Below are 25,306 nucleotides of genomic sequence, written 5' to 3'. Positions count from 1 at the left end.
GTCTCTAAAGACAAATGACAGATTAAGTTTGTAGAAAACTATCTCAAAAGACAAATGACAGTCGTAAAAGAGTGTCTCTAAAGATAAATGGCAGTTTATTTTTATAAAAAACAGTCTCTAAAAACAAATGACAGTTTTGTTTTTGTGAAAAACAGTCTCTAAAGACAAATGACAGATTAAGTTTGTAGAAAACTATCTCAAAAGACAAATGACAGTCGTAAAAGAGTGTCTCTAAAGATAAATGGCAGTTTATTTTTATAAAAGACAGTCTCTAAAAACAAATGACAGTTTTGTTTTTGTGAAAAACAGTTTTTAAAAACAAATGACAAATTGGATTTGAAATATATAGTCTGTAAAGACAAATGACAGTTTTGTTTTTGTAAATAACAGTCTCTATGACAAATGAGAGATTAAGTTTGTAGAAAACTATGTCAAAAGACTATTGACAGTTGGGTTCGTAAAAAAATGTCTCTTAAGATAAATTGCAGTTTATTTTTACAAAAGACAGTATCTAAAAACAAATGAAATATTGTATTTGAAATATATAGTCTCTAAAAACAAATGACAGTTTTGTTTTTGTGAAAAACAGTCTCTAAAGACAAATGACAGATTAAGTTTGTAGAAAACTATCTCAAAAGACAAATGACAGTCGTAAAAGAGTGTCTCTAAAGATAAATGGCAGTTTATTTTTATAAAAGACAGTCTCTAAAAACAAATGACAGTTTTGTTTTTGTGAAAAACAATTTTTAAAAACAAATGACAAATTGGATTTGAAATATATAGTCTGTAAAGACAAATGACAGTTTTGTTTTTGTAAATAACAGTCTCTATGACAAATGACAGATTAAGTTTGTAGAAAACTATCTCAAAAGACAAATGACAGTCGTAAAAGAGTGTCTCTAAAGATAAATGGCAGTTTATTTTTATAAAAAACAGTCTCTAAAAACAAATGACAGTTTTGTTTTTGTGAAAAACAGTCTCTAAAGACAAATGACAGATTAAGTTTGTAGAAAACTATCTCAAAAGACAAATGACAGTCGTAAAAGAGTGTCTCTAAAGATAAATGGCAGTTTATTTTTATAAAAGACAGTCTCTAAAAACAAATGACAGTTTTGTTTTTGTGAAAAACAGTTTTTAAAAACAAATGACAAATTGGATTTGAAATATATAGTCTGTAAAGACAAATGACAGTTTTGTTTTTGTAAATAACAGTCTCTATGACAAATGACAGATTAAGTTTGTAGAAAACTATGTCAAAAGACTATTGACAGTTGGGTTCGTAAAAAAATGTCTCTTAAGATAAATTGCAGTTTATTTTTACAAAAGACAGTATCTAAAAACATATGAAATATTGTATTTGAAATATATAGTCTCTAAAAACAAATGACAGTTTTGTTTTTGTGAAAAACAGTCTCTAAAGACAAATGACAGATTAAGTTTGTAGAAAACTATCTCAAAAGGCAAATGACAGTCGTAAAAGAGTGTCTCTAAAGATAAATGGCAGTTTATTTTTATAAAAGACAGTCTCTAAAAACAAATGACAGTTTTGTTTTTGTGAAAAACAGTTTTTAAAAACAAATGACAAATTGGATTTGAAATATATAGTCTGTAAAGACAAATGACAGTTTTGTTTTTGTAAATAACAGTCTCTATGACAAATGACAGATTAAGTTTGTAGAAAACTATGTCAAAAGACAATTGACAGTTAGGTTCGTAAAAAAGTGTCTCTTAAGATAAATTGCAGTTTATTTTTACAAAAGACAGTATCTAAAAACAAATGAAATATTGTATTTAATATATATAGTCTCTAAAAACAAATGACAGTTTTGTTTTTGTGAAAAACAGTCTCTAAAGACAAATGACAGATTAAGTTTGTAGAAAACTATGTCAAAAGACAATTGACAGTTAGGTTCGTAAAAAAGTGTCTCTTAAGATAAATTGCAGTTTATTTTTACAAAAGACAGTATCTAAAAACAAATGAAATATTGTATTTAATATATATAGTCTCTAAAAACAAATGACAGTTTTGTTTTTGTGAAAAACAGTCTCTAAAGACAAATGACAGATTAAGTTTGTAGAAAACTATCTCAAAAGGCAAATGACAGTCGTAAAAGAGTGTCTCTAAAGATAAATGGCAGTTTATTTTTATAAAAGACAGTCTCTAAAAACAAATGACAGTTTTGTTTTTGTGAAAAACAGTTTTTAAAAACAAATGACAAATTGGATTTGAAATATATAGTCTGTAAAGACAAATGACAGTTTTGTTTTTGTAAATAACAGTCTCTATGACAAATGACAGATTAAGTTTGTAGAAAACTATGTCAAAAGACAATTGACAGTTAGGTTCGTAAAAAAGTGTCTCTTAAGATAAATTGCAGTTTATTTTTACAAAAGACAGTATCTAAAAACAAATGAAATATTGTATTTAATATATATAGTCTCTAAAAACAAATGACAGTTTTGTTTTTGTGAAAAACAGTCTCTAAAGACAAATGACAGACTGTATTTGAATATTGTAGTCTGTAAAGACAAATGACTGTTTTGGTTTTGTAAACAACTATCTTTTAAGATAAATGACAGGTGGTATTTGGAATAGATAGACAAATGACAGATTCTATTTGGATTAGATAGTCTCTTAAGACAAATGACAGTTTGTTTTTGTAAAAAACAAACTCTTAAGATAAATGACAGGTTGTATTTGGACTAGTAAATACTATTTGATACATTTTCAATGTTCTTCAAGAAGTATATATGTCTAAATATAAACGATATAACGAAATCAAATTGTACGAAGTTAAGAATCAAACTGATTATTGTTTTCTCAATACAGTATTTCTCGGGAATAGAAAACTCGCCATCAATCCGCTAAAAAAAGAATTAGAACAATTTTACTTGAAGAATACTAAGACAATTCTCATCCCAATTAATATCCCAGTTAATATCGGAAAACTTATACGGAATAAGCTGAAAAAAATGATTCGATCTATTCAACCCCTGCTGTAAACTATAACCAACTCGTGACGGTTGATACTGAAGAATGGGATTTTTTTTAAGCATATTTGCTTAAAAACCGGAATACAACAAATGAAGGTTATGTTAAGATAATGTTTGTATGATTTCTAAGTTTCCAACATTATTTTATATATTTGCTCACCCTCGTATCTCATATGAGCAAACTTCTGGTACACATTATAGGGTTTATTTAACTAACAGCAATTATCTATATATCCACGAACAACACTCGACACATTTCAACATCCGCCATTTCCACAAACCGCCACGGGGCACATTTTCCGTTATTACATTAAATAAACACGATTGTTCTAATTAGAAATCATAATAAAAGAACGCTCTGTGAATATCGTTGTGTGGTGAGAAATGATCGAGATACAAGCGGAAATACTGAGCATATGTTATAAGAAATTAAAAAACGAACAACAACGCAAAAAAAATACACAACTACATGTGGCCTCCGCATCTGATCGCTATTAAGATATCGACGAATAAGAATTTTCAAAATTAGTACCGTTTTGTCAAAATACAATAATATGACCGACTGTTTAATAGGTTATGTTGTTCTATAGAAATTATAAGATTTTCGTGCAAAAACAAACTTAGACAACCGTGGAGAACATCAAAGAACCACAGTATCTGATCGCTAATCACCATGCCATTTCAAGGCAGTTATTTCATTCTCTTATCTGCCGTTTTGAGCTTATAAAAAGTTATTAACTCCACCTTTAGCTTTGTAAACAAAAATTAGTCGAATGAAGCCAAATCAGGGCTATACAGCGGCTGTGAAGCCTCATTCGTATTGGAAAGCGGACTTATTATGGACTGGAGTATTGTCATGAAGCTAGCTCACACCTCTAATGATTTTTCCACTCTCTTCTCCGATAATTTCTTGACACAACTGTCTTAATAACTCAGAGTGAAGCATACACTGTTTCAAAATATTGTAGCCATAACTTTTTTTGAAGCCTTTCGTGACAATCGATCTTTTGGACATGGGTCTTCCTTTCCAAAACTCTTTTCATAGTCAAATCATAGTTCCATCACAAGTTCACCATTGATCGGTTTACATTTTCTTGGTCCTCGCGGCAAAGCTCTAAAAATCGCTGCTTTTATACTGCACTTAGATTTTTTTTTGTTTTTAAGTGCCGGTCACTTAGATTAAGCTCGCCATTTCATTTTTTTGAGGGGTATTCACCGCCACAGGGCCTCCCTTCTAATGATTCTCATACCCCCACTTTTAATTGTTGAAAATGGTGGATACAAACCACCGTAAAGAGTGTCCTCCACTTTGTTTTTGTGTTGGTGTTAATCTTTCTTTAGTCAAACAGCGCGAAACTCAATTTAAAAACATTTTTCAAACCGACTGAGTGTTCATTCGAACTCTACTTTAATAAAATGGAGCAGCAAGTTGAAAGATCGTGCAAAGCTTTTTCTCTGACGCGTGAATATTCATGCAAATCCAGTGAAAACGGAATTGAGAGAATCGGGCCTTTTTGGAAAACAAAAAGATTGGACGGCTGAGACTCGGTGACGGTTTGGAGATGTTTAGGAGAAGTGACAATTGGAGACCTGGTCATCAAAGATGTAGTACCTTCTCGCCAGCACCTGATAGGCAGAAAATTTATCTTCCGACATGAGAACGGTCCCAAGCATTCCTCGAAGCTATTCAAAGAGTATTTGAAAGAATTGGAAAGGAAGAATGTACTGAAAGTAATAATTTGGCCGTCATATTCGCCAGATTAAGTTGTGGAACAAATTGGATAGGAAAGTCTGAAAGCAGAGTCCTACTTACACTTCACATCTTTGAAAATTCCTGAAAATTGTTACAGAGAATGCAAAAATTGTGCAGCGATATAATAAAAGCAAAAGGGGGTTACATATTGGTGGAACATAATTTCTAATATTTTTTGTTCGTACTTTGAGAATATGGATAAAACAACTGAATACTTACGGTAAAACTACACAGTAATTCCTTTAAAATTGATAAAACTGTAGGATTAAAAGTCATCAACCTGAAGAAAAGTTTTTTACAAACACTAAGTTCGTCTTTATCTTCTTCGACTTGCATACAATACTGAGAAATTCATTACGACAATACAAATAAAATTATAGTTGTCTGTAAATAATGAACTTATCGATATTTAAATGTGTAAACCAATCGTTAATCACTACTGTACGGGGTTATTCATTATATTACTATCTACATACTTTTCGGGTAAATATGGCAAGAAACAAGTTTTGACAGTAAACATATTGCTCTAGTAATCTTCATTGACGTAGAAGAAGTTATTGACATTATTTCTTCAATAGGAGCTTACAAGAGACATAAAAAAGACTGTAGACATTAAATATATTGCTCTAGCAGTCTTCATTGATATAAAAGAAGTTATTGACATTATTTCTTCAATAGGACCTTACAAAATACATAAAAAAGGCTGTTGACATTAAATATATTGCTCTAGCAATCTTCATTGACGTAGAAGAAGTTATTGACATTATTTCTTCAATAGGAGCTTACAAGAGACATTAAAAAGGCTGTAGACATTAAATATATTGTTATAGCAATCTTCATTGACGTAGAAGAAGTTATTGACATTATTTCTTCAATAGGACCTTACAAAAGACATAAAAAAGGCTGTTGACATTAAATATATTGCTTTAGCAATCTTCATTGACGTAGAAGAAGTTATTGACATTATTTCTTCAATAGGATCTTACAAAAGACATAAAAAAGGCTGTTGACAGTAAATATATTGCTCTAGCAACCTTCATTGACGTAGAAGAAGTTATTGACATTATTTCTTCAATAGGACCTTACAAAAGACGTAAAAAAGGCTGTTGACATTAAATATATTGCTCTAGCAATCTTCATTGACGTAGAAGAAGTTATTGACATTATTTCTTCAATAGGATCTTACAAAAGACATAAAAAAGGCTGTTGACATTAAATATATTGCTTTAGCAATCTTCATTGACGTAGAAGAAGTTATTGACATTATTTCTTCAATAGGATCTTACAAAAGACATAAAAAAGGCTGTTGACAGTAAATATATTGCTCTAGCAACCTTCATTGACGTAGAAGAAGTTATTGACATTATTTCTTCAATAGGACCTTACAAAAGACGTAAAAAAGGCTGTTGACATTAAATATATTGCTCTAGCAATCTTCATTGACGTAGAAGAAGTTATTGACATTATTTCTTCAATAGGAGCTTACAAGAGACATTAAAAAGGCTGTAGACATTAAATATATTGTTATAGCAATCTTCATTGACGTAGAAGAAGTTATTGACATTATTTCTTCAATAGGACCTTACAAAAGACATAAAAAAGGCTGTTGACAGTAAACATTTTGCTCTAGCAACCTTCATTGATATAGAAGATGTTGTTGACATCATTTATTTAATAAGACCTCACAAGAGACATAAAAAAGGCTGTTGACATTAAATATATCGCTCTAGCAATCTTCATTGACGTAGAAGAAGTTATTGACATTATTTCTTCAATAGGACCTTACAAAATATATAAAAAAGGCTGTTGACAGTAATCATATTGCTCTAGCAATCTTCATTGACGTAAAAGAAGTTATTGACAGTATTTCTTCAATACGAGCTTACAAGAGACATAAAAAAGGCTGTTGACATTAAATATATTGCTCTAGCAATCTTCATTGACGTAGAAGAAGTTATTGACATTATTTCTTCAATAGGATCTTACAAAAGACATAAAAAAGGCTGTTGACAGTAAATATATTGCTCTAGCAACCTTCATTGACGTAGAAGAAGTTATTGACATTATTTCTTCAATAGGACCTTACAAAAGACGTAAAAAAGGCTGTTGACATTAAATATATTGTTATAGCAATCTTCATTGACGTAGAAGAAGTTATTAACATTATTTCTTCAATAGGATCTTACAAAAGACATAAAAAAGGCTGTTGACAGTAAATATATTGCTCTAGCAACCTTCATTGACGTAGAAGAAGTTATTGACATTATTTCTTCAATAGGATCTTACAAAAGACATAAAAAAGGCTGTTGACAGTAAATATATTGCTCTAGCAACCTTCATTGACGTAGAAGAAGTTATTGACATTATTTCTTCAATAGGACCTTACAAAAGACGTAAAAAAGGCTGTTGACATTAAATATATTGCTCTAGCAATCTTCATTGACGTAGAAGAAGTTATTGACATTATTTCTTCAATAGGAGCTTACAAGAGACATTAAAAAGGCTGTAGACATTAAATATATTGTTATAGCAATCTTCATTGACGTAGAAGAAGTTATTGACATTATTTCTTCAATAGGACCTTACAAAAGACATAAAAAAGGCTGTTGACAGTAAACATTGTGCTCTAGCAACCTTCATTGATATAGAAGATGTTGTTGACATCATTTATTTAATAAGACCTCACAAGAGACATAAAAAAGGCTGTTGACATTAAATATATCGCTCTAGCAATCTTCATTGACGTAGAAGAAGTTATTGACATTATTTCTTCAATAGGACCTTACAAAATATATAAAAAAGGCTGTTGACAGTAATCATATTGCTCTAGCAATCTTCATTGACGTAAAAGAAGTTATTGACAGTATTTCTTCAATACGAGCTTACAAGAGACATAAAAAAGGCTGTTGACATTAAATATATTGCTCTAGCAATCTTCATTGACGTAGAAGAAGTTATTGACATTATTTCTTCAATAGGATCTTACAAAAGACATAAAAAAGGCTGTTGACAGTAAATATATTGCTCTAGCAACCTTCATTGACGTAGAAGAAGTTATTGACATTATTTCTTCAATAGGACCTTACAAAAGACGTAAAAAAGGCTGTTGACATTAAATATATTGTTATAGCAATCTTCATTGACGTAGAAGAAGTTATTAACATTATTTCTTCAATAGGATCTTACAAAAGACATAAAAAAGGCTGTTGACAGTAAATATATTGCTCTAGCAACCTTCATTGACGTAGAAGAAGTTATTGACATTATTTCTTCAATAGGATCTTACAAAAGACATAAAAAAGGCTGTTGACAGTAAATATATTGCTCTAGCAACCTTCATTGACGTAGAAGAAGTTATTGACATTATTTCTTCAATAGGACCTTACAAAAGACGTAAAAAAGGCTGTTGACATTAAATATATTGCTCTAGCAATCTTCATTGACGTAGAAGAAGTTATTGACATTATTTCTTCAATAGGACCTTACAAAAGACATAAAAAAGGCTGTTGACATTAAATATATTGCTTTAGCAATCTTCATTGACGTAGAAGAAGTTATTGACATTATTTCTTCAATAGGATCTTACAAAAGACATAAAAAAGGCTGTTGACAGTAAATATATTGCTCTAGCAACCTTCATTGACGTAGAAGAAGTTATTGACATTATTTCTTCAATAGGACCTTACAAAAGACGTAAAAAAGGCTGTTGACATTAAATATATTGTTATAGCAATCTTCATTGACGTAGAAGAAGTTATTAACATTATTTCTTCAATAGGATCTTACAAAAGACATAAAAAAGGCTGTTGACAGTAAATATATTGCTCTAGCAACCTTCATTGACGTAGAAGAAGTTATTGACATTATTTCTTCAATAGGATCTTACAAAAGACATAAAAAAGGCTGTTGACAGTAAATATATTGCTCTAGCAACCTTCATTGACGTAGAAGAAGTTATTGACATTATTTCTTCAATAGGACCTTACAAAAGACGTAAAAAAGGCTGTTGACATTAAATATATTGTTATAGCAATCTTCATTGACGTAGAAGAAGTTATTGACATTATTTCTTCAATAGGACCTTACAAAAGACGTAAAAAAGGCTGTTGACATTAAATATATTGTTATAGCAATCTTCATTGACGTAGAAGAAGTTATTGACATTATTTCTTCAATAGGATCTTACAAAAGACATAAAAAAGGCTGTTGACAGTAAATATATTGCTCTAGCAACCTTCATTGACGTAGAAGAAGTTATTGACATTATTTCTTCAATAGGACCTTACAAAAGACGTAAAAAAGGCTGTTGACATTAAATATATTGTTATAGCAATCTTCATTGACGTAGAAGAAGTTATTGACATTATTTCTTCAACAGGAGCTTACAAGAGACATTGAAAAGGCTGTAGACATTAAATATATTGTTATAGCAATCTTCATTGACGTAGAAGAAGTTATTGACATTATTTCTTCAATAGGACCTTACAAAAGACATAAAAAAGGCTGTTGACAGTAAACATATTGCTCTAGCAACCTTCATTGATGTAGAAGATGTTGTTGACATCATTTCTTTAATAAGACGTTAGAAGAGACATAAAAAAGGTTATTGACAATAAACATTGCTGTATCAGCCTTCATTGACAGAGAGGGTGCTTTTGACATCAATCCATAAAGAGGGAATTGCAATCCCTACATTCAAATGGACCGAGACGATGCTACAACGTATAATTAAGGCAAAAATAAATGGAAAAACCTCCGCAAAGCGGAGTCGTATTATCCCTACCGTTGGAAAACATTACTAGACTAGCATCGCTGGATTTCTGTTAAACCTACCCTATATTATAATGAAAAAAAGAGGGATTTAGCGGTATCCAGGAGCCTATCCAGGCAAAAAAACTAAAGTCAGTGAATTGACAGGGTTCTAGAATCGATAAAGCTACAAAACAAAGGGAAATCAATGGAGCAAAATGCATACCACGATGAACTCGGACATGCTACTGTATATGGGTATTTCTACAAAATTTCCATACCACCAGGAAAAGCACTTACTGTTTTTCAGACAGAGCTGCTAGTAATGTGCTCAAGAATGTTGGAATAGAACCCTCTTCGATAACCAAGCGACTTTGAAGGCACTGAAGACACGTCCAATCGGGCGTGGGACTGTGAAAAAACTCTAAGGACACTAGCTAACGCCAATAGAAACAAAGTAATCATATTATAACTGCCGAGCCACCAGAGTATACCAGGTAGTCGATAGTCTTGCCAAAAAAAGGTGCGACGACTCCATACTTGGAACCAGAGCCCTACCGTGATCTCATGAAGATTAGATGGAGTCTTACTGTAGAAGCCGCCACAGATCAAATGCCACCTCAGGGACGATAGGCTTGGGAGTAGTGCCCACATCTTGAGAAGTAGGACAAAACCCTTGACAGCAGTCTACGTGGAGATAAAAAAAAATAAGATGAAGAGTCGTGTGTAAAGTATTCGTTTAGGTATACGTGTATGGAAAACCAAAACGGTTCCTCAAACAATCCACACTGATTCAAATTATATTGAGTATACTAAAAAATACAGTGAATTGATTTTTTTTTATATAAAAATGAGTAGTACAACCCTCGTATAATGTGTACTATTTAATCCCGAAGCAACTCGAGTACGTTGTAGCTGCCAGACTGATTTCTGTAAATACTTCAGCTTGCAATGTTTTCTAGCAACGAGACGCATACTTATAAAACTATAAGGAAATGCGACATGCCTTACACCCACGAAGACGTTTTCGTATCCGAGATTTATTACGAACTAGGATACGGTATTTATGTCATTTCTTAGTGTTCATTTCACTTTAAATGAGTTGGCACTAGAATAATAAAATTACAAATGCTTCTAAATGTTCTTGATTTTAGGTCTCTTCTGTTTCAAAATTAGTTTCTTTTAATAACTTTTGAAAAATTGATAAAAATTGACGTTTCGATTCATTTCACTGCCTCCTTTGTCCTTTGAGATATCAATTTGAAGGATTATAGCTATCACTAATCTTCACATTTCAAAATTATTTACTATCTTCCAAAATACCGTGCCATGTGAATGCTACATTAATTTAATTAGTAATATACAGGGTGTAAATTCACGCGACATATTTCAAGACATGATTGCTCGTAAGAAATTAAGACTGGTATTTTCTAAAACAAAAATTTCCCTAGCCCAGCCCTTTTCGAAATATGACCCTTAAAAGGTGGTGACTAAAATTAAGTTTTCAATTTGAAATTCTCTAATTTTCGTGCTCTCGCACTATGGGTATTTGTTCAATATTCCCGTTACATTATACGGGGGTGAAATTAGCAACCCTTACTTTATTTCATATGTTTTATCACAACCTTTCAAGGGTGATATCTCGGAAAGGGGTCACCTCCTGAATTTGTAGTCCAGGTCAACCCCCAAGGGTATACGGTGGACTCGATCTACGTAAATTTCCTTCTTTACATCGTATTGTTTAACGAGTTTTGAAAATATGACAGAAATGTATAAGCAAAGGGTCTCCTGAAGCCAGTAATATTTTGAAAGAAAAAAAAAAGAACTTTTGGTCTAGACTAATACTTTTCTTTGATATAAACAGCTCCCTGAATAATCAATTCGTTGGAAATAAGCTTTTTTTATGATTAAATAGTCAAATAAAATGGATTATTTTGCAATTTTCGTTCACTTTTTTCAGATTTTTGTCTAGTATAATGATGTTCATGATGATCGTTAAGCATTATCAGTAAGTTTAAACTTCGCGTAATGATGATTGATTTCCCCGAAGAAAAGTCGCATTTTTTTTAGTAGAGAATCGTATTCATAGTTTTAGCAATCGGACGAAGTTTACACGCGTATAATTGAAGTAAACTTTAAATCAATTAACTGCTTCTTTCTCACTGCTCTTTGTTTATTTTCCGATGCTAAATCTGATTTAGCCGGGTTTTTATGACTTGCGTTTAATTGGATGAAATTGAAGAACGTTGAACTGATACTGAAAGAAAAATGTTTTGTTTCTTTGAAGATTGTACGAGGGTTGCTACTTAAGTTTTGAAGTAGATAAAAAAAACAAATATCTATAATTGAATAAGATTTTATTGTATTCTGTATTAAGATCAATACACTTTTACATGTTTTCGAAGCATTTTTCCAATTTCGATTGAGGTACCTCCGAAACACGTGATTTGAACGCATCAACCACTTTTTCAGGTGTTGACTGAGATGTTTTGACTGTTCCAAAAAAGGTTTTTGTTTCAACTGATGCATGAGAGCTCGCATTGTCTTGATGGGAAAATGATTCGTGTTCTGCGATTGGTTCCCCTGATTTTTCCGAACACATCTGGCAAAAAAACGCTGGTGTACCATTCAGAGTTGGCGGTGGCAACATCTCCAGTTATTCCGAGACCATTTGCTTCGAAGTGCTTCGAGCGCGTAAAACTCTTGTTGGATTAGAGATTAGAGACGTTCTTTGAAGCATCGGGATTAAGCTTTCTCACCAAGCTGATGCCTAAGTATGCCTCGATCATCATGATATGTCACAAGACACTCGACACGTTCTGATTACGTTCACCATTAGAAATGTCAAACTAGATATGTTGCCATATCTTAAAACTTAAGTAGAAACCCTCGACTTTTTGCGAGAATGTATATAAAGAGTTTTTAAAATGATTTATTTCTATTCGGCATTAAATTTTTATAAAGAAATATCCTGCTGAACACGCAATCATGTTGTACAACTCTAAACAGGAACAGAGTTAGATGAAAGATCGCCTTTTATATATAGAGTGTGTCAGATGACAGTAGCTAATACCAAAAGCAAAATATAAAACCAGTTTTATCGCGTAGAATAGATAAAAAAAGTAGTTGCCAATACAGTAAGTAATCATAGTATGTATTTAGTTTTAAAAAAAACCTACAAAATATGTGTAGAAACGAGGTGGGGTTCATATTTTTGAATTATTGAACACACCGTGACATAAATTTTGCAGTCTCTAGCACTCATAATAGCGCCGATATAAATTTTCAAAAGTAGACAATTTTCGTTTCAATCGCTTGCTTACGTCACCAGCGCCGATCAAGTTACGTTCGCCAAGTTACAACAGCATCCACACCCAGTCGTTTTGTTTTACCATACTATTGATTTTTAAAATTTTTCAAGCCCATTCCTGGTCCAAAAACAGCCTCGCTGCTCAACATCAATTTTTTGAATATTAAAGAAAAATAAAATGATATCAAATGGCAACAATGATGGCAATATTAGATAACAATGTGATACAATTAGAACAAGTTTCCTGCTTTTTTTGTGGGTTCTCTACTTTCCAATATAAGAAAACTAAGTATTTACTCACTATGTACGCCGCTGATAAACTGCGTAGTTAAATTTAATGATATAAAATATAACAATTTCTCGTCAAGTTCAACAACTGTAAATCTCAATTCACTGACTCAGTTATTAAATTCTTCAACATCACTTTATATTAAAAACTGGTCGTTTCACACCTCAATTCATCTTCAGAATTCAAAGCACAATCGTGTCGAGAATATTACACAAAAAAAAAACAGTGCGAAAATCATGTTTTTTTTTGTTTATAAGAAATGTAAACATACAAATAAAATAGTATCAAATACTACGGAGGTTGTACCAAAGTTTGTACAAATAGAAAACATTGTTTATTGTTATTAATTTATACATAAATGGAAAGCTTGCGCTGTTGTCTATTTTACATTTTTTTTCGATTCTCTTTTGAAAACGGTGTTCTAGCTTTTATATTACTCAGGGACAATTTTATAACCTACGGTAAAACTGGAGATTACACCAACGTTTAAACTATAGTTTGATGTCTAGTAACTCTGGAAGGAAAAAGAAAAAAGTTTTAGAGTAGTTTTCAAGGGAATTGAATGATGAAAATAACGAAAATTGTCACGTTTTAAATAAAACCACAACAAAAAATAAATGTGACTATTCAAAGATACAAAGACTAAATGAAAATAACAAAACTAGGTAATGTAAATAAGAAAAAAGTGGTCAGTGCATCACTAGCAATAATTAAAACTTCTACTACTTTGTTTTTGGAGTGTGATGGACGGAAAAGAGTAATCAAAATCATAACCTCAAATTTCATTTAAATTTTGTGTCTAACTTCATGAAAACTGCAGCTTGCACTATATAAAATGAAATCAATCCGATAATGTGCTAAATCTTGCATGAAACAATAAGCTGCGCATGCTTTTGATCAAGAAATATGGCGTCTTGTATGACATTGTACGTTGTCTTGCATCATACCAAGCGGCCTTAATTTCTTCATCATCATCGTCGTCGATTTCATCAAATATAAAGTGCAAATCATTTTACCAAAAACATTCATAATATAGTAAAAATGTGAACAATTTGAAAAGTTAGGTTCAGATCATCCGATCTGAAGTTTGAACTACCCTCAGACCGGTAAAGTTTAAACCGAAGATTATCGGTAAACGCCATCTATAAAACGTGAAAAAATGGTGCTATATAATACGAGGCTTGTCCATGATGTCCACAATGAGATGCATGTTTATTAGCATCGTTTGAAAAACTTATTTTTTCGACTTAATCGACGTTTATATCAATGCATTTTTCTCCTCCGATGTATCATCTTAATTCCTGAGTCGTAGACCTCTTCTTTCAATTCTTTTTCAGTGTGAAATGCGTCTGTTCGAAATGATTCTTTAATTCAGTGAAATGATGGTAATCACTGGGAACCCAGCCGTGAGATGTAAGAGGATTTTGAGACAATATTACAACCAAATCTGTACAAATACACCTCACACAATTGGGAATGAATGTCCACCGGAGAAATGTGTTTTGTACAAAAAAAAAAACTAATCACAGATCGTAATTCTCACTTGGCATCAAAATCTAAAAGAAGCTGCATCCTTCACGGCTACCAAGAGAAAAGGAGCCCAATTACTCACTAAATCACGTCTATCAAGAGAAAAGGAGCCCAACTACACACTAAATCACGATTACCAAGAGAAAAGGAGCCCAGCTACCCACTAAATCACGGCTACCAAGAGAAAAGGAGCCCAGCTATACACTAAATCACGGTTACCAAGAGAAAAGGAGCCCAGCTACACACTAAATCACGGCTACCAAGAGAAAAGGACCCCAGCTACTCAATAAATCACGTCTACCAAGAGAAAAGGAGCCCAACTACACACTAAATCACGATTACCAAGAGAAAAGGAGCCCAGCTACACACTAAATCAGCGCTACCAAGAGAAAAGGAGCCCAGCTACACACTAAATTAAAGCTAACAACGTTCCTAGCATCTTTAGCTCCTTGGGAACTTCTTTTTATGGTCATCTCTCGTGAATTGCATTCGCAGAAACAAAGACACAAGCTTTAAATGATCCTTACGCAGCTGATATGAGTTTATCTATGATAAGAAGCAACGTGTTAACTTTGTAATCACCCGCAGCTTTTCCAATATCTGCATAAGGTGTTTCAACAAATATTTTTCTTTTTTGTGGTCAATTTTCCGTAGAAAGGGTCTCAAACGTCTGCACACCAAAGAATTCACAGTTGGAGTAAAACCGTGGAATACGATGGTTTTTGCCATTTATAAAATCGTTCGATTCGCTTAATTCCATCGCCTTTTCTTCGACATACCACACCAAATATTAATATTGGGTGGAAATACTTAGAATTATTTCTTTCAGCTATTAACCCTTTGACCGGGTCATCTACGGATTTGGTTTACTTTAATCACTGCTCATGGCTTTGGTTTCGGTACCTGGCCTTCTGTGGCAGCTTCAATTGTATCACTCGACATTCAGCGGTGAGTAATTTTTATTTGTTTTATTTGAAACCTAGTGGATCATTATGACTGATATTCCATCTCGAACATAAATCAGATGCAGGTCAAAATGACGGTGGTTCTGTCTGTACCATGATTATGCAAATGTTTTGTTTGATACAACTTTTTATTGTTTTACAGACTCAAAATGGAATATAGTAGACCAGGCGTTGTCTGTGGGTCATCAGGACAAAGAGACTGACTCTGAAATAGACAAATTCACAACGCTGGTGTGGCCAAAAGCTCTGTCTTCACGTCTCTCAACAGCCTTCTCGCAAGGCGGGCTCGAAAGAGATGGATGGAGACGCCTGGCATGAAACAAGCGAAGGCCCATATAGACGGACCCCGTTCGTCTCTTATCAATCAATTGTTCCATCACACCATGGGCATCACGGATGATCCGGAGTGCAGCTGGTGCATGGAGGAGGACGAAACTGCAGACCACGTTATCTGTGAGTGCCCTGCAGTCACGCAGACGCGGTTTAAACCCCACAACCTGCCTAACGACATCAAAGGGTTCAAGTCAAAGGACATCGGACTTTGGTGACGTTAAGTGGGCCACGACGGGCCTATCTGAAGGCTTCTATGCTTCACGGCCACCCACACTTACGAACTATGAACTATACAGAACGTGCGATTTGCAATAAATTTAATAAAATTATCATTTTCTTTATAGTTATTGTTTTCATTTCCGAGAAGCACATTCTGATAAGGAATTTCTTAAACAATTAATAATTGCTTTCGATTTATTTAGTAACTGATTAAATTCCTATGTCAACTTGTTTTTAATTGAGATATTTAAAAAAAAATAACTATTACGTGTTCGCGATTAATTTTTTTTTGTGTTATGAGTCACCTAAACCAAAACATACAATAATTCCAATTTAAATTAAAAATATTTTTTGTTATCTCGAAAGTTTCAAGTTTAACCCTAACCTCCGCCGAATCGACGACGCGAAATAGAAAGTGTCGTGAATTTTAAGTACAGGGTCGTACTCATCATATTACGAGGGTGATTCGAATATAAACAGAAATGAGAAGAATGGTCCAGAGAAACATCCGGCACCGTTTAACTTACCTTTTTAGAGTGTATATAGCCTTGATCGAGAAATATGTACCTTTGTACGATATGGCTGAACAGAAATTCATACGCATTCAGAATATCCAAAAAAATTTCGGTAATTTCATACTTTCCCGATCTTCTCGCTTTTTGGTTATAGAAAATCAAAAAATCGTCCAATTTCGATGATTTTTTTTAAATCTTTACGGATTTACGAAAAAAAAATATGGAAATAAAAAAAATGAAAACTTATATTGGTTTCAGGGCTTTAAATGTTTATGAAAATACACTCATTCATGTATAATTGTTAATAACTTTTTTCCAAATAATCAAATGAAGTTGTTATATTTTTTTCATAATCTACACAAAAAAACGCACAATAAGAAAAAAAAATTATACAAAAATGTTGATTTAACATGTTTTTACAATTAAAAATAATTAACGTTTCATAAAATTGTTTGTACCATGGAACTATATAAAATCTTCAATTTCCTATATTTTTTTACATAAATTCGCCGTAGAAACGAAGATTTTAAAAAAAAAATTCATCGGAATCGGATGATTTTTCGATTTCCTAGAGCCAAAAAACGAGGGGTCCGCGAAAGTATAAAATTACCAAAATTTCAGCTCTGAAACGTAATAATAAACATTTTTATAGAGAAAATCCGGTTTATATTTGAAGAACCCTCGTATTTTTACGTCAAATAATCTTCAGATTTTAATATAAGACAATAGTGACTAAAAAATTGACCTATAATCAATCCGACACTCTTTTTACTTCTTAGACCTTTTTATATGTTTTAGTTGCTAAATCGTCTTGATTTTATTTATCTTTTTATTGAAATCTAGATATTGAAAAAGGTCGAAACGTCGAATAGAAAATAGTACCTTATATGACGTAGCATTGTTATTATTTTCGGAATGAAAAAAAAACAACAAAATCTAATTGTATACGTTTTTTTATTAGGACTTATAAAAATCAATACCGTGACCGATTTCATTTTATTTTTCCTCAATTGATGTGGATAATTTAATTATCGAAAACGAGGATCATGGACCGGATCGGTCTGTTTATCAAGACTTAAAACTTTCGAGTCGCCCGCCTTGAAATAAAACAAATCTTAACATCCGCATAAGAATTATAAGGAATAAACGTTTGATATAATACAGTGTCGTTCACATATATTGAAGATTACTATTTTCGCGTCGATAAATTTGAAACAAAATGTTCAACCATATAGTTTTTGTAATACAAGGTTTCGCCGGAAAATACTCATTTTTATACAGGTTGCTTTGCTGTTATAGACAATACCATCAACGCTCAGTTCGAGTCAGAGCGCTCTGCGTGTAAGTTGGAGTGTATGTTGATTGAGCAACGGCGCATCAACGTCAAGTTTCTTCTAAAGATGGGGAAGAATGGTCGTAAGATTTATGAGTATTTGAAACAAGTTTCTCCGAAGGAACCGACCGTGAACACGTGTTTAATAAAGTTCCGGAAAGGCCGAGAAGAAGTGAAGTTTGTGCATTTTTGAAATGCTCGAAATTTGATATTCGCCGGGATTCATACATTTCTTTTTTGTATCCATTGCATAAGTGGACGATTTACGTAAGCGCGCAGTCCCACACTTACAAAATCGAGATGCAACCATCTACACATCTGAACATATTAAAGGTTAGTGAAGATCCTTTTTAATCTATATATATATATATATATATATATATACGAAGGGTACCCAAAAGTAACCGGAATAGTATCGCCATTGCCTAGCGCAACTCGTCGCCAGTTCAGTGCCGCGCGGGTCGTTGACCTGCCACGTTCTGTTCGTCACAAGTGACCGTTTTTGCCAGTACTGTTTCACTGCTGCTTCGTTTTTTTATGATGGCAAATTTAAGTGAACAACGTTTGTTTCTACTCGGTAAAAACGCTGCTGAAACTGTTTTAATGTTGAAAACTGCTTACAAAGATGATGCTGTGGGGAAAACTTAAGTGTATGAGTGGTTTTCTCGATTTAAAAATGGCGACATGTCGATTGATGACAAACCTCGCTCTGAACGTCCATCAACTGCCCGAATCGATGAAACTGTTGTAAAAATTCGAAAACTTGTGCGCACAGACCGCCGAAAGACAATTGATCAACTGTCTGATATCAGTGGAATATCTTGGAGCTCGGTTCAGCAAACAGGTGACTGGTTCTTCCACCATGACAACGCACCTGCACTCAGCCATCACTGTTAGCCAGTTTTTAGTTAAAAATAACATGGTTCCGCTGCCCCACGCACCTTACTCGCCCGACCTGGCTCCGTGCGACTTTTTCTTGCTTCCACGCATGAAAAGGGGCATGAAAGGACGGCGATTTGAAAACATTGAAGACATCAAGAAAAGAACGAGACAAGAGCTTGCTGCCATCTCTAAAGATGAGTTCAAACAATATTTCGAACAGTAGACAAATGTATTAGTTGTATTGGAGAATATTTTGAAGGGGATAAGGTTGTTTTGTAAATATATAGCATTTAAAAAATAATTCCGGTTATATTTGGGTACCCCCTCGTATAAGAAAGTTTGGTGAATTCATAAATTAGATAAATTTCTATAAAAATCTTTTTTCCTGTATTTTGATGTTGTAATAAAGATGTTGTGCAAACAATTAGCAGCATATTGCTTCGGGAAATAATGGAAATCGTGAAGGCTCTTCATAAAGCTCTGCGGAACCCTGGTTCAAGTTCCGGCGAACCATATTTGTTCAAAAGTATTTAACATTAATAATTTGGATTTGCCAAAGCAACATTTAGTCTTTTTTGATTTACAGTTCCAAAGAGAAGCAACTTTTAGGAAGAGTGCAGCATTCACTGACATGAAGCCGTGAAGCCTTTGAGCACATAGGCCTTCAGATAGGCCCTACTTGACGTCACCAAAGTCCGATGTCCTTTGCAAAGCTGATCAACCCCTTCGGCTTGAACCCTTTGATGTATTGTTGTGGGGTTTGCCCAGGTATGAGTGCAGGGCACTCACAGATAACGTGGTCTGCAATTTCGTCCTCCTCCTTGCACCAACGGCACTCCGGATCGTCCGTGATGCTCATCGTGTGAAGATGGAGGAGCTTAGAGCTGGGACTCATTCGTAAATGTCGCGAACAGATATTTGGACAACAAAACGAATGCAAACTACTAATTGGTAGTTTACAAACTTCAAAATTGTTATACAATAGTTTGGCTGCCGAATGTCATTAAAATTATTTCTTATTTATCATTTTTTCGTGAGGATGTGAGCGTTGTCAGCGATAAGAGAGGTGAAAGGTTTCATCAAGATATCAGAACGATAGAAATTTGGTACCAATGGCGATGGGATCCGACCATGATCATTATCGTTGGTTTTTGAAAGGGGCCCCCATAATAGAAGTGAATAGAATAAATATTTTTGTTTTGTTATGTTCATTTCATGTAACATGCGGTTTTTCTTGAGCTTTACTCGTTTAATTTTAATTCGTATTAACTTTTAGTTATTATTCATATGAGAAAGTATCGATAGTAATTTTTATTCTGCTCCACAATCCCACAAACACAACTCGAAAATTTAAATATTATATGTGGTGAAATCATCATGTAATTTTACAAACAAATGAAAGTAAAATTTGAAAAACTGTTGAGCGTAGAATTTTAACTAAAATATGCTGTATAATACCCATCAAGATGAAGAGAGCATAAATAAATTAATCACAAAATACAAGGAAAAGAGGTTATTCGCCTTGATGAACATCATACAATGAGCGTTATTAATTAACTTTCAAAAAAAAATAATATTAAATCGATTTTATTATGTAAATATAATAAAAAAAAAACGGCTGTATAATATTATTCTTCAAAAATTGCGTAAAGTAACAAACTACCCTTATAAAAAATCAAAATAGCCAACCAAAGCAGTCATGATTGGAAGTTTCTCTACCATTAAACCCTTATTACACATTTGGTTACCGAAAATAATCCAAAGGATCTAAATCCGGGTTGCAATAAGTACGAATAAACTCGCAGTTTCTTAAAGACACGGTTTTCTCTATCACCACCAAGTCAATCAACTTCCCGTTGGGGTGGTAAATACCCCTTGGTTTCCAGGTTATGGTACGGGAGTTTGATCGCGGTGGGTGGAAATGGGTGGTCGCAGGTGGCGAAAATATGAAAAAACATATTTCTGTCCTTTTCTAACGCAAAAGAACTTTGAAAAGATTTCTGGAAAGGTCTAGAAAGTACTAAAACTATTGTAATCGATTCTAGAGATTTCCCGAATGACCCGGAAAGTTCTAAAATGTTCTAGACAGTTTTAGAATTTTTTTGAATTGATCTGGAAAGTCCCAAAGTGTTTTCGAGTGTTATTATTGATCTAAAAAAAACAAAGCATAAATTTCTGTCCTTTTTTCCCGCAAGAAGACTTTGAAAAGATTTCTGGAATGGTCTAGAAAGTACTAAAGCTATTATAATCGATTTAGAATGTTCTAAAAATTCCCGAATGACCCGGAAAGTTCCAAAACGTTTACGAGTGTTATTATTTATCTAAAAGAATCAAATCGAAGTGATGTACATTTGAACATTCGATAGTATGAGTGAAAACAAATTGGTGAAGCTAAATGAGCAATTATATACGACTTTCAACACTCCGTAATAAATATTAGATAATGTACGATGAATTAAGAAGTAGTTCAACCGTTTTTAGAAAGAATTGTCTGTTTTTTAGTACCGTTTATAAAATAAGAAGAATATTTAGCAATAATTTCAAGATTTCATCGATAATTTGATGTAGAATAAGTAATAAGCTGTTTCGAGCTTATCAAGCAAGAAGTACGCTTCGAATACGCCCAAACACAAAGCACCAACAAAAAACTACGAAAACTGTTTGTTTTTCCTTGAAAATACTAAAAAGTTTGTGACTATGAGGTCATAAATGGAAATGAATGACGTTTCCTCGCTTCGACATGAAGTTGCAGTTTTGTCTATGGCGCGAAATTTAAAATTATAAATATGAAAAATTGTGGGCCACCTTATCCATTTTTTTTCGTTTTAATATTCCAACAGGAAAAGTTTTTGTGGATACATATTTCTGCCATATCTAGATATACAACTATAAAAAATTACCGACCACAAAACTAATATACAGGGAGGTCTATTATTATTTAACATTTAACAATGGGACGGCAGATTCCTTGTTGTGGTTTACTTTTATCGATCTTATACACAACTGAAAAGAAATCCTACTACATTTTTTTGAGTTGCGTTGACATCAAAAACGATAAAAAACAAATTTATGTAAAAAATCGCTTAATAACTGATATTTTTTTGGGCATCTATTCAAAGTTAACACATTCTATAAACCTGTTTACACATATCCATCTAGTATAATGTAAACAATCTGAGAAGGGTAGACAGAAATTGAAAATTTCATTGCTCGTCTTCGGAAATTGTTAAATAAATATTTTTCTTTTCGATTCGAAGTATCAGTATCCAACCAACCGTTTAAACGAAAATAACACTACTAGGAAATATCAAACGCAGTCTTTTATATATTACCTTTATATAAATACACGTAGTTATTTTGGAAATATTTGGAATTGGTCCAAATGTTTTAATAAAGCATAAAGAATCAGTGTAGGTGATATAGCAATGTTATCTATTCGAATTTGGGACAAACTGTATATGTATAAATATTTCATATATAGTTTGTTACGTTTTCTAGAAAAATATGGAAATTCTTCATCAAACAAACATTTTTAACTAAATTTATAAAAGCTGTATAAACATAACCTCAAATTATGCATATTTTTTCTCTTCGGGCAATAATATACGCATTTTAGTTTTATAAATAATAAATAATTTATAAATAACATAATAATTTATTTTTTCACGGGTTACCATGTATATTTTAATTCTTTGTATAGTTTTAAGTATGTAGGTATAACTATATAAAAGCATAGATAATATTTTTATTACATTGTAGTATATAGTAAACAAATTTTTATCTTTTGCATACGTTTGTAAATAAATTATTTACAACAAAAGATATTTGACATATAAACAAACATTTAAATTCTATTATAAACAAACAATATTGACTAATTAAATAACAATTATTCAATTTGCCGAGTTTCACATACTATGACAAATATTTATCAATTAAAGTAATTAGATTTTTAACCAAAATTTAAATTAAAATGATAAAACCGGTTCCTATTACCGAATCAAAATTTGTACAATAAAAAAATCATATCTATTACTACCCCTTTTATATTTATAAACAGTTAATTTTTTGATGACACCTGTGTAATGATTTGGTTTATAACCCACAATACCGACCATTCCACCCTTGACTTAAGAAACAAAAGAACATTGAACCGAAACCGACGAGACTTCAAGGTTCTTTAGAATCTCGTCTACCAATACAAGGATAGCTTGCAAAATTATGATATTCCAAGAATTAATTATAAATTTCACTCACCCTGTGTTGTGTATTCTTGTTTTCCACAAAATAACACTTTCACCAACAACAACTACACCCCTCCTCACTAAAGATGAGACTGAAAATTTTCTTCTACAGAAATTTGATACTGAAATGAACTATTAATAAATGCGCGCATGCGGACTACAAATCGTGCATACTATTCTTTTTGTAAATTCCTCTCTCCGTGTTTGTCCGATACGCGGTATTGATGAAACGGTTTTTGCTAGAGAACTATAACACATTTCATTTTATTTATTTGTTTTAATTTTGAATTTAATTTATTAAAATTATGACATTTCACAACTTATAAAAGGTTACTTCACACGAAGGATTTTTAATAAGAGTTCTACAACTGAAGGTTTTAAACGACTACAACTGATAAACGCTGAAAAATTTCATGTAAATAACACATTACTTTTTAATTTATTCAAAATCACGCACAATTATTTATATTCCATTCTTTAATATAAAACACCGTTTACACGTTAATATTACAAACCGTAAGGTTTGATTCTTTAATACAATGAATGGTATGCAAAAAGGTGTCGCTCATATTGGTGGTAAAAATATCTTCACTCGCATCTTCTCAACCACTCCCATTTTATTTTTTTAAATACAGCAGAAGAAACTATACAATAGCGCCTATAACAGTATAACAGAATTTATTATTGTATGTTTTGGAAATACATGTAATCATTGTTTACTCCCATATTTCCCAATTAAATGTTTTATTTTCTATATTAATATGGAAAATAACAATCATTTAATTCCATAATGTACATATCAGCTAATATAATTTGAGAAATAAATTTTTTGGTTACATTTTAATTAAAAGCAATTACTGTAATTATATACGTCGTAAGAAGTAATACTTTTCAGTATGTGGGTTACGTTTTGCGTGTAGTATAAATAAATACCGGCTTAATGTGACAAATGACATTGACAACCGCATTTGACGTTTTTCATTTAAATTTGATGGATGACACTGTGCCCTGACACCCTTTTAATTTTTTTTGTGCGATGGCAGAAAACCTGAAAAGACGGCCCAAGAAAAGTATTTTAAAAAATTCTAGTAGTTTTGACAAACAAGAACAACAAAATGCAAAGTTAGTATTACCTATCGCGATTTTGTAACCTATTTCAAAGATGTTTATTTCAGAAAACAAAAAGAAACGAAATGGGATGAAATGAATATAATAGCGACTCTTCATCCTGCCGATAAAGATTATGGTCATATGAAAATACAAGAACCTAAAACGCCGTATAATTATATGGAAGAAGATACTATTGAGGAACTAGATGCGAGTGAATTAGCAGAAAGGTACGTAAAAATTTTATTATTTTAGTTATATATTTCGTATCATATTTTAAGGATAAGAATAGCAAGACAACAAACTCCTAAGGTATTACAACCTGACGAATCCGACGACGATTCGGAAGAGGAATTGACGGAGGAACAAAAAAAGAAAAAGAAGGAATTCGAATTAAAAAGGAAAAAACATTATAACGAATTTCACGCGTTACAATTGGCGAAAAAACTTTTAGAAGAAGACGAAGATGATGACGACGATCCACAGGAACAAGGTACCAGCAGTAAAGCGGCTACTGGATCTAATCCAGCTAGTAAGAAAAAGTAATACTGTATATTAATTGGATTTTAGTAATAAGTATCCCATGTGTTGTGATCATCAAACTGATATAAAAAAATAGTTAAATCTGTGAAAAGGAATCTGTAGACCATTGTTTTACTAATAAGTTCTCCAAACTAAGTTTAAAACAGCTAAATGTTTCTGTAAAGGTGTGAAAATAAAAAAAAATTCTATTCTCTAGCTGGTGATACTACAAATCAAAGCTCAAGTTTCAGTTGATAAAAAATTGTAATCAATGGTATGATAAAGTAAATTAATGGTCTATAAATCTACTTAAAACTAAACATATATATACATTATTTATTTAAACAATAAAAGTAGCTTGTAGGGATTGCCTTATGTGTATTTTAGACCTTCATCGTGAATTATCCGGAACTTCCAGTCCAATATATTTTTTTCTAGTAAAACATTCTGCAAATTCATATCCAAGAGTCCAATTTATTATGCTCTTGGGTAACTTTTAGTCTCGATTTTTAATGATCTGAAGCAATAATCAGCCAAATCTCTGAGTTGGAATATATGGAA

General features: G+C 32.5%; 2 protein-coding genes across 24 annotated transcripts in view; one reads left to right on the top strand and one right to left on the bottom strand.

Moving 5' to 3' along the window:
• LOC130441884 (enolase-phosphatase E1) overlaps positions 1-23,577 on the bottom strand; it is a 116,730-nt gene extending 93,153 nt beyond the window's left edge. For all 23 annotated transcript variants that reach the window (XM_056775712.1, XM_056775765.1, XM_056775729.1 and 20 more), the window contains exon 1: positions 23,130-23,577. The gene's annotated coding sequence lies outside the window, so the exon portion shown is untranslated. The remainder of the gene's footprint in view (positions 1-23,129) is intronic.
• A 503-nt stretch (positions 23,578-24,080) lies between these two features.
• Positions 24,081-24,769, top strand: LOC130441862 (protein phosphatase inhibitor 2-like). The gene is made up of 3 exons (XM_056775681.1): positions 24,081-24,238; positions 24,292-24,453; positions 24,505-24,769. The coding sequence occupies exons 1-3, from the start codon at positions 24,153-24,155 to the stop codon at positions 24,767-24,769; spliced, it is 513 nt and encodes a 170-aa protein (XP_056631659.1). The 5' UTR covers positions 24,081-24,152.
• The last annotated feature ends 537 nt before the right edge of the window (positions 24,770-25,306 follow it).

This window comes from Diorhabda sublineata, chromosome 1 (genome assembly GCF_026230105.1).
Source record: "Diorhabda sublineata isolate icDioSubl1.1 chromosome 1, icDioSubl1.1, whole genome shotgun sequence".
Classification (NCBI taxonomy): domain Eukaryota; kingdom Metazoa; phylum Arthropoda; class Insecta; order Coleoptera; family Chrysomelidae; genus Diorhabda; species Diorhabda sublineata.
This window is presented reverse-complemented; position numbering and strand designations above follow the sequence as displayed.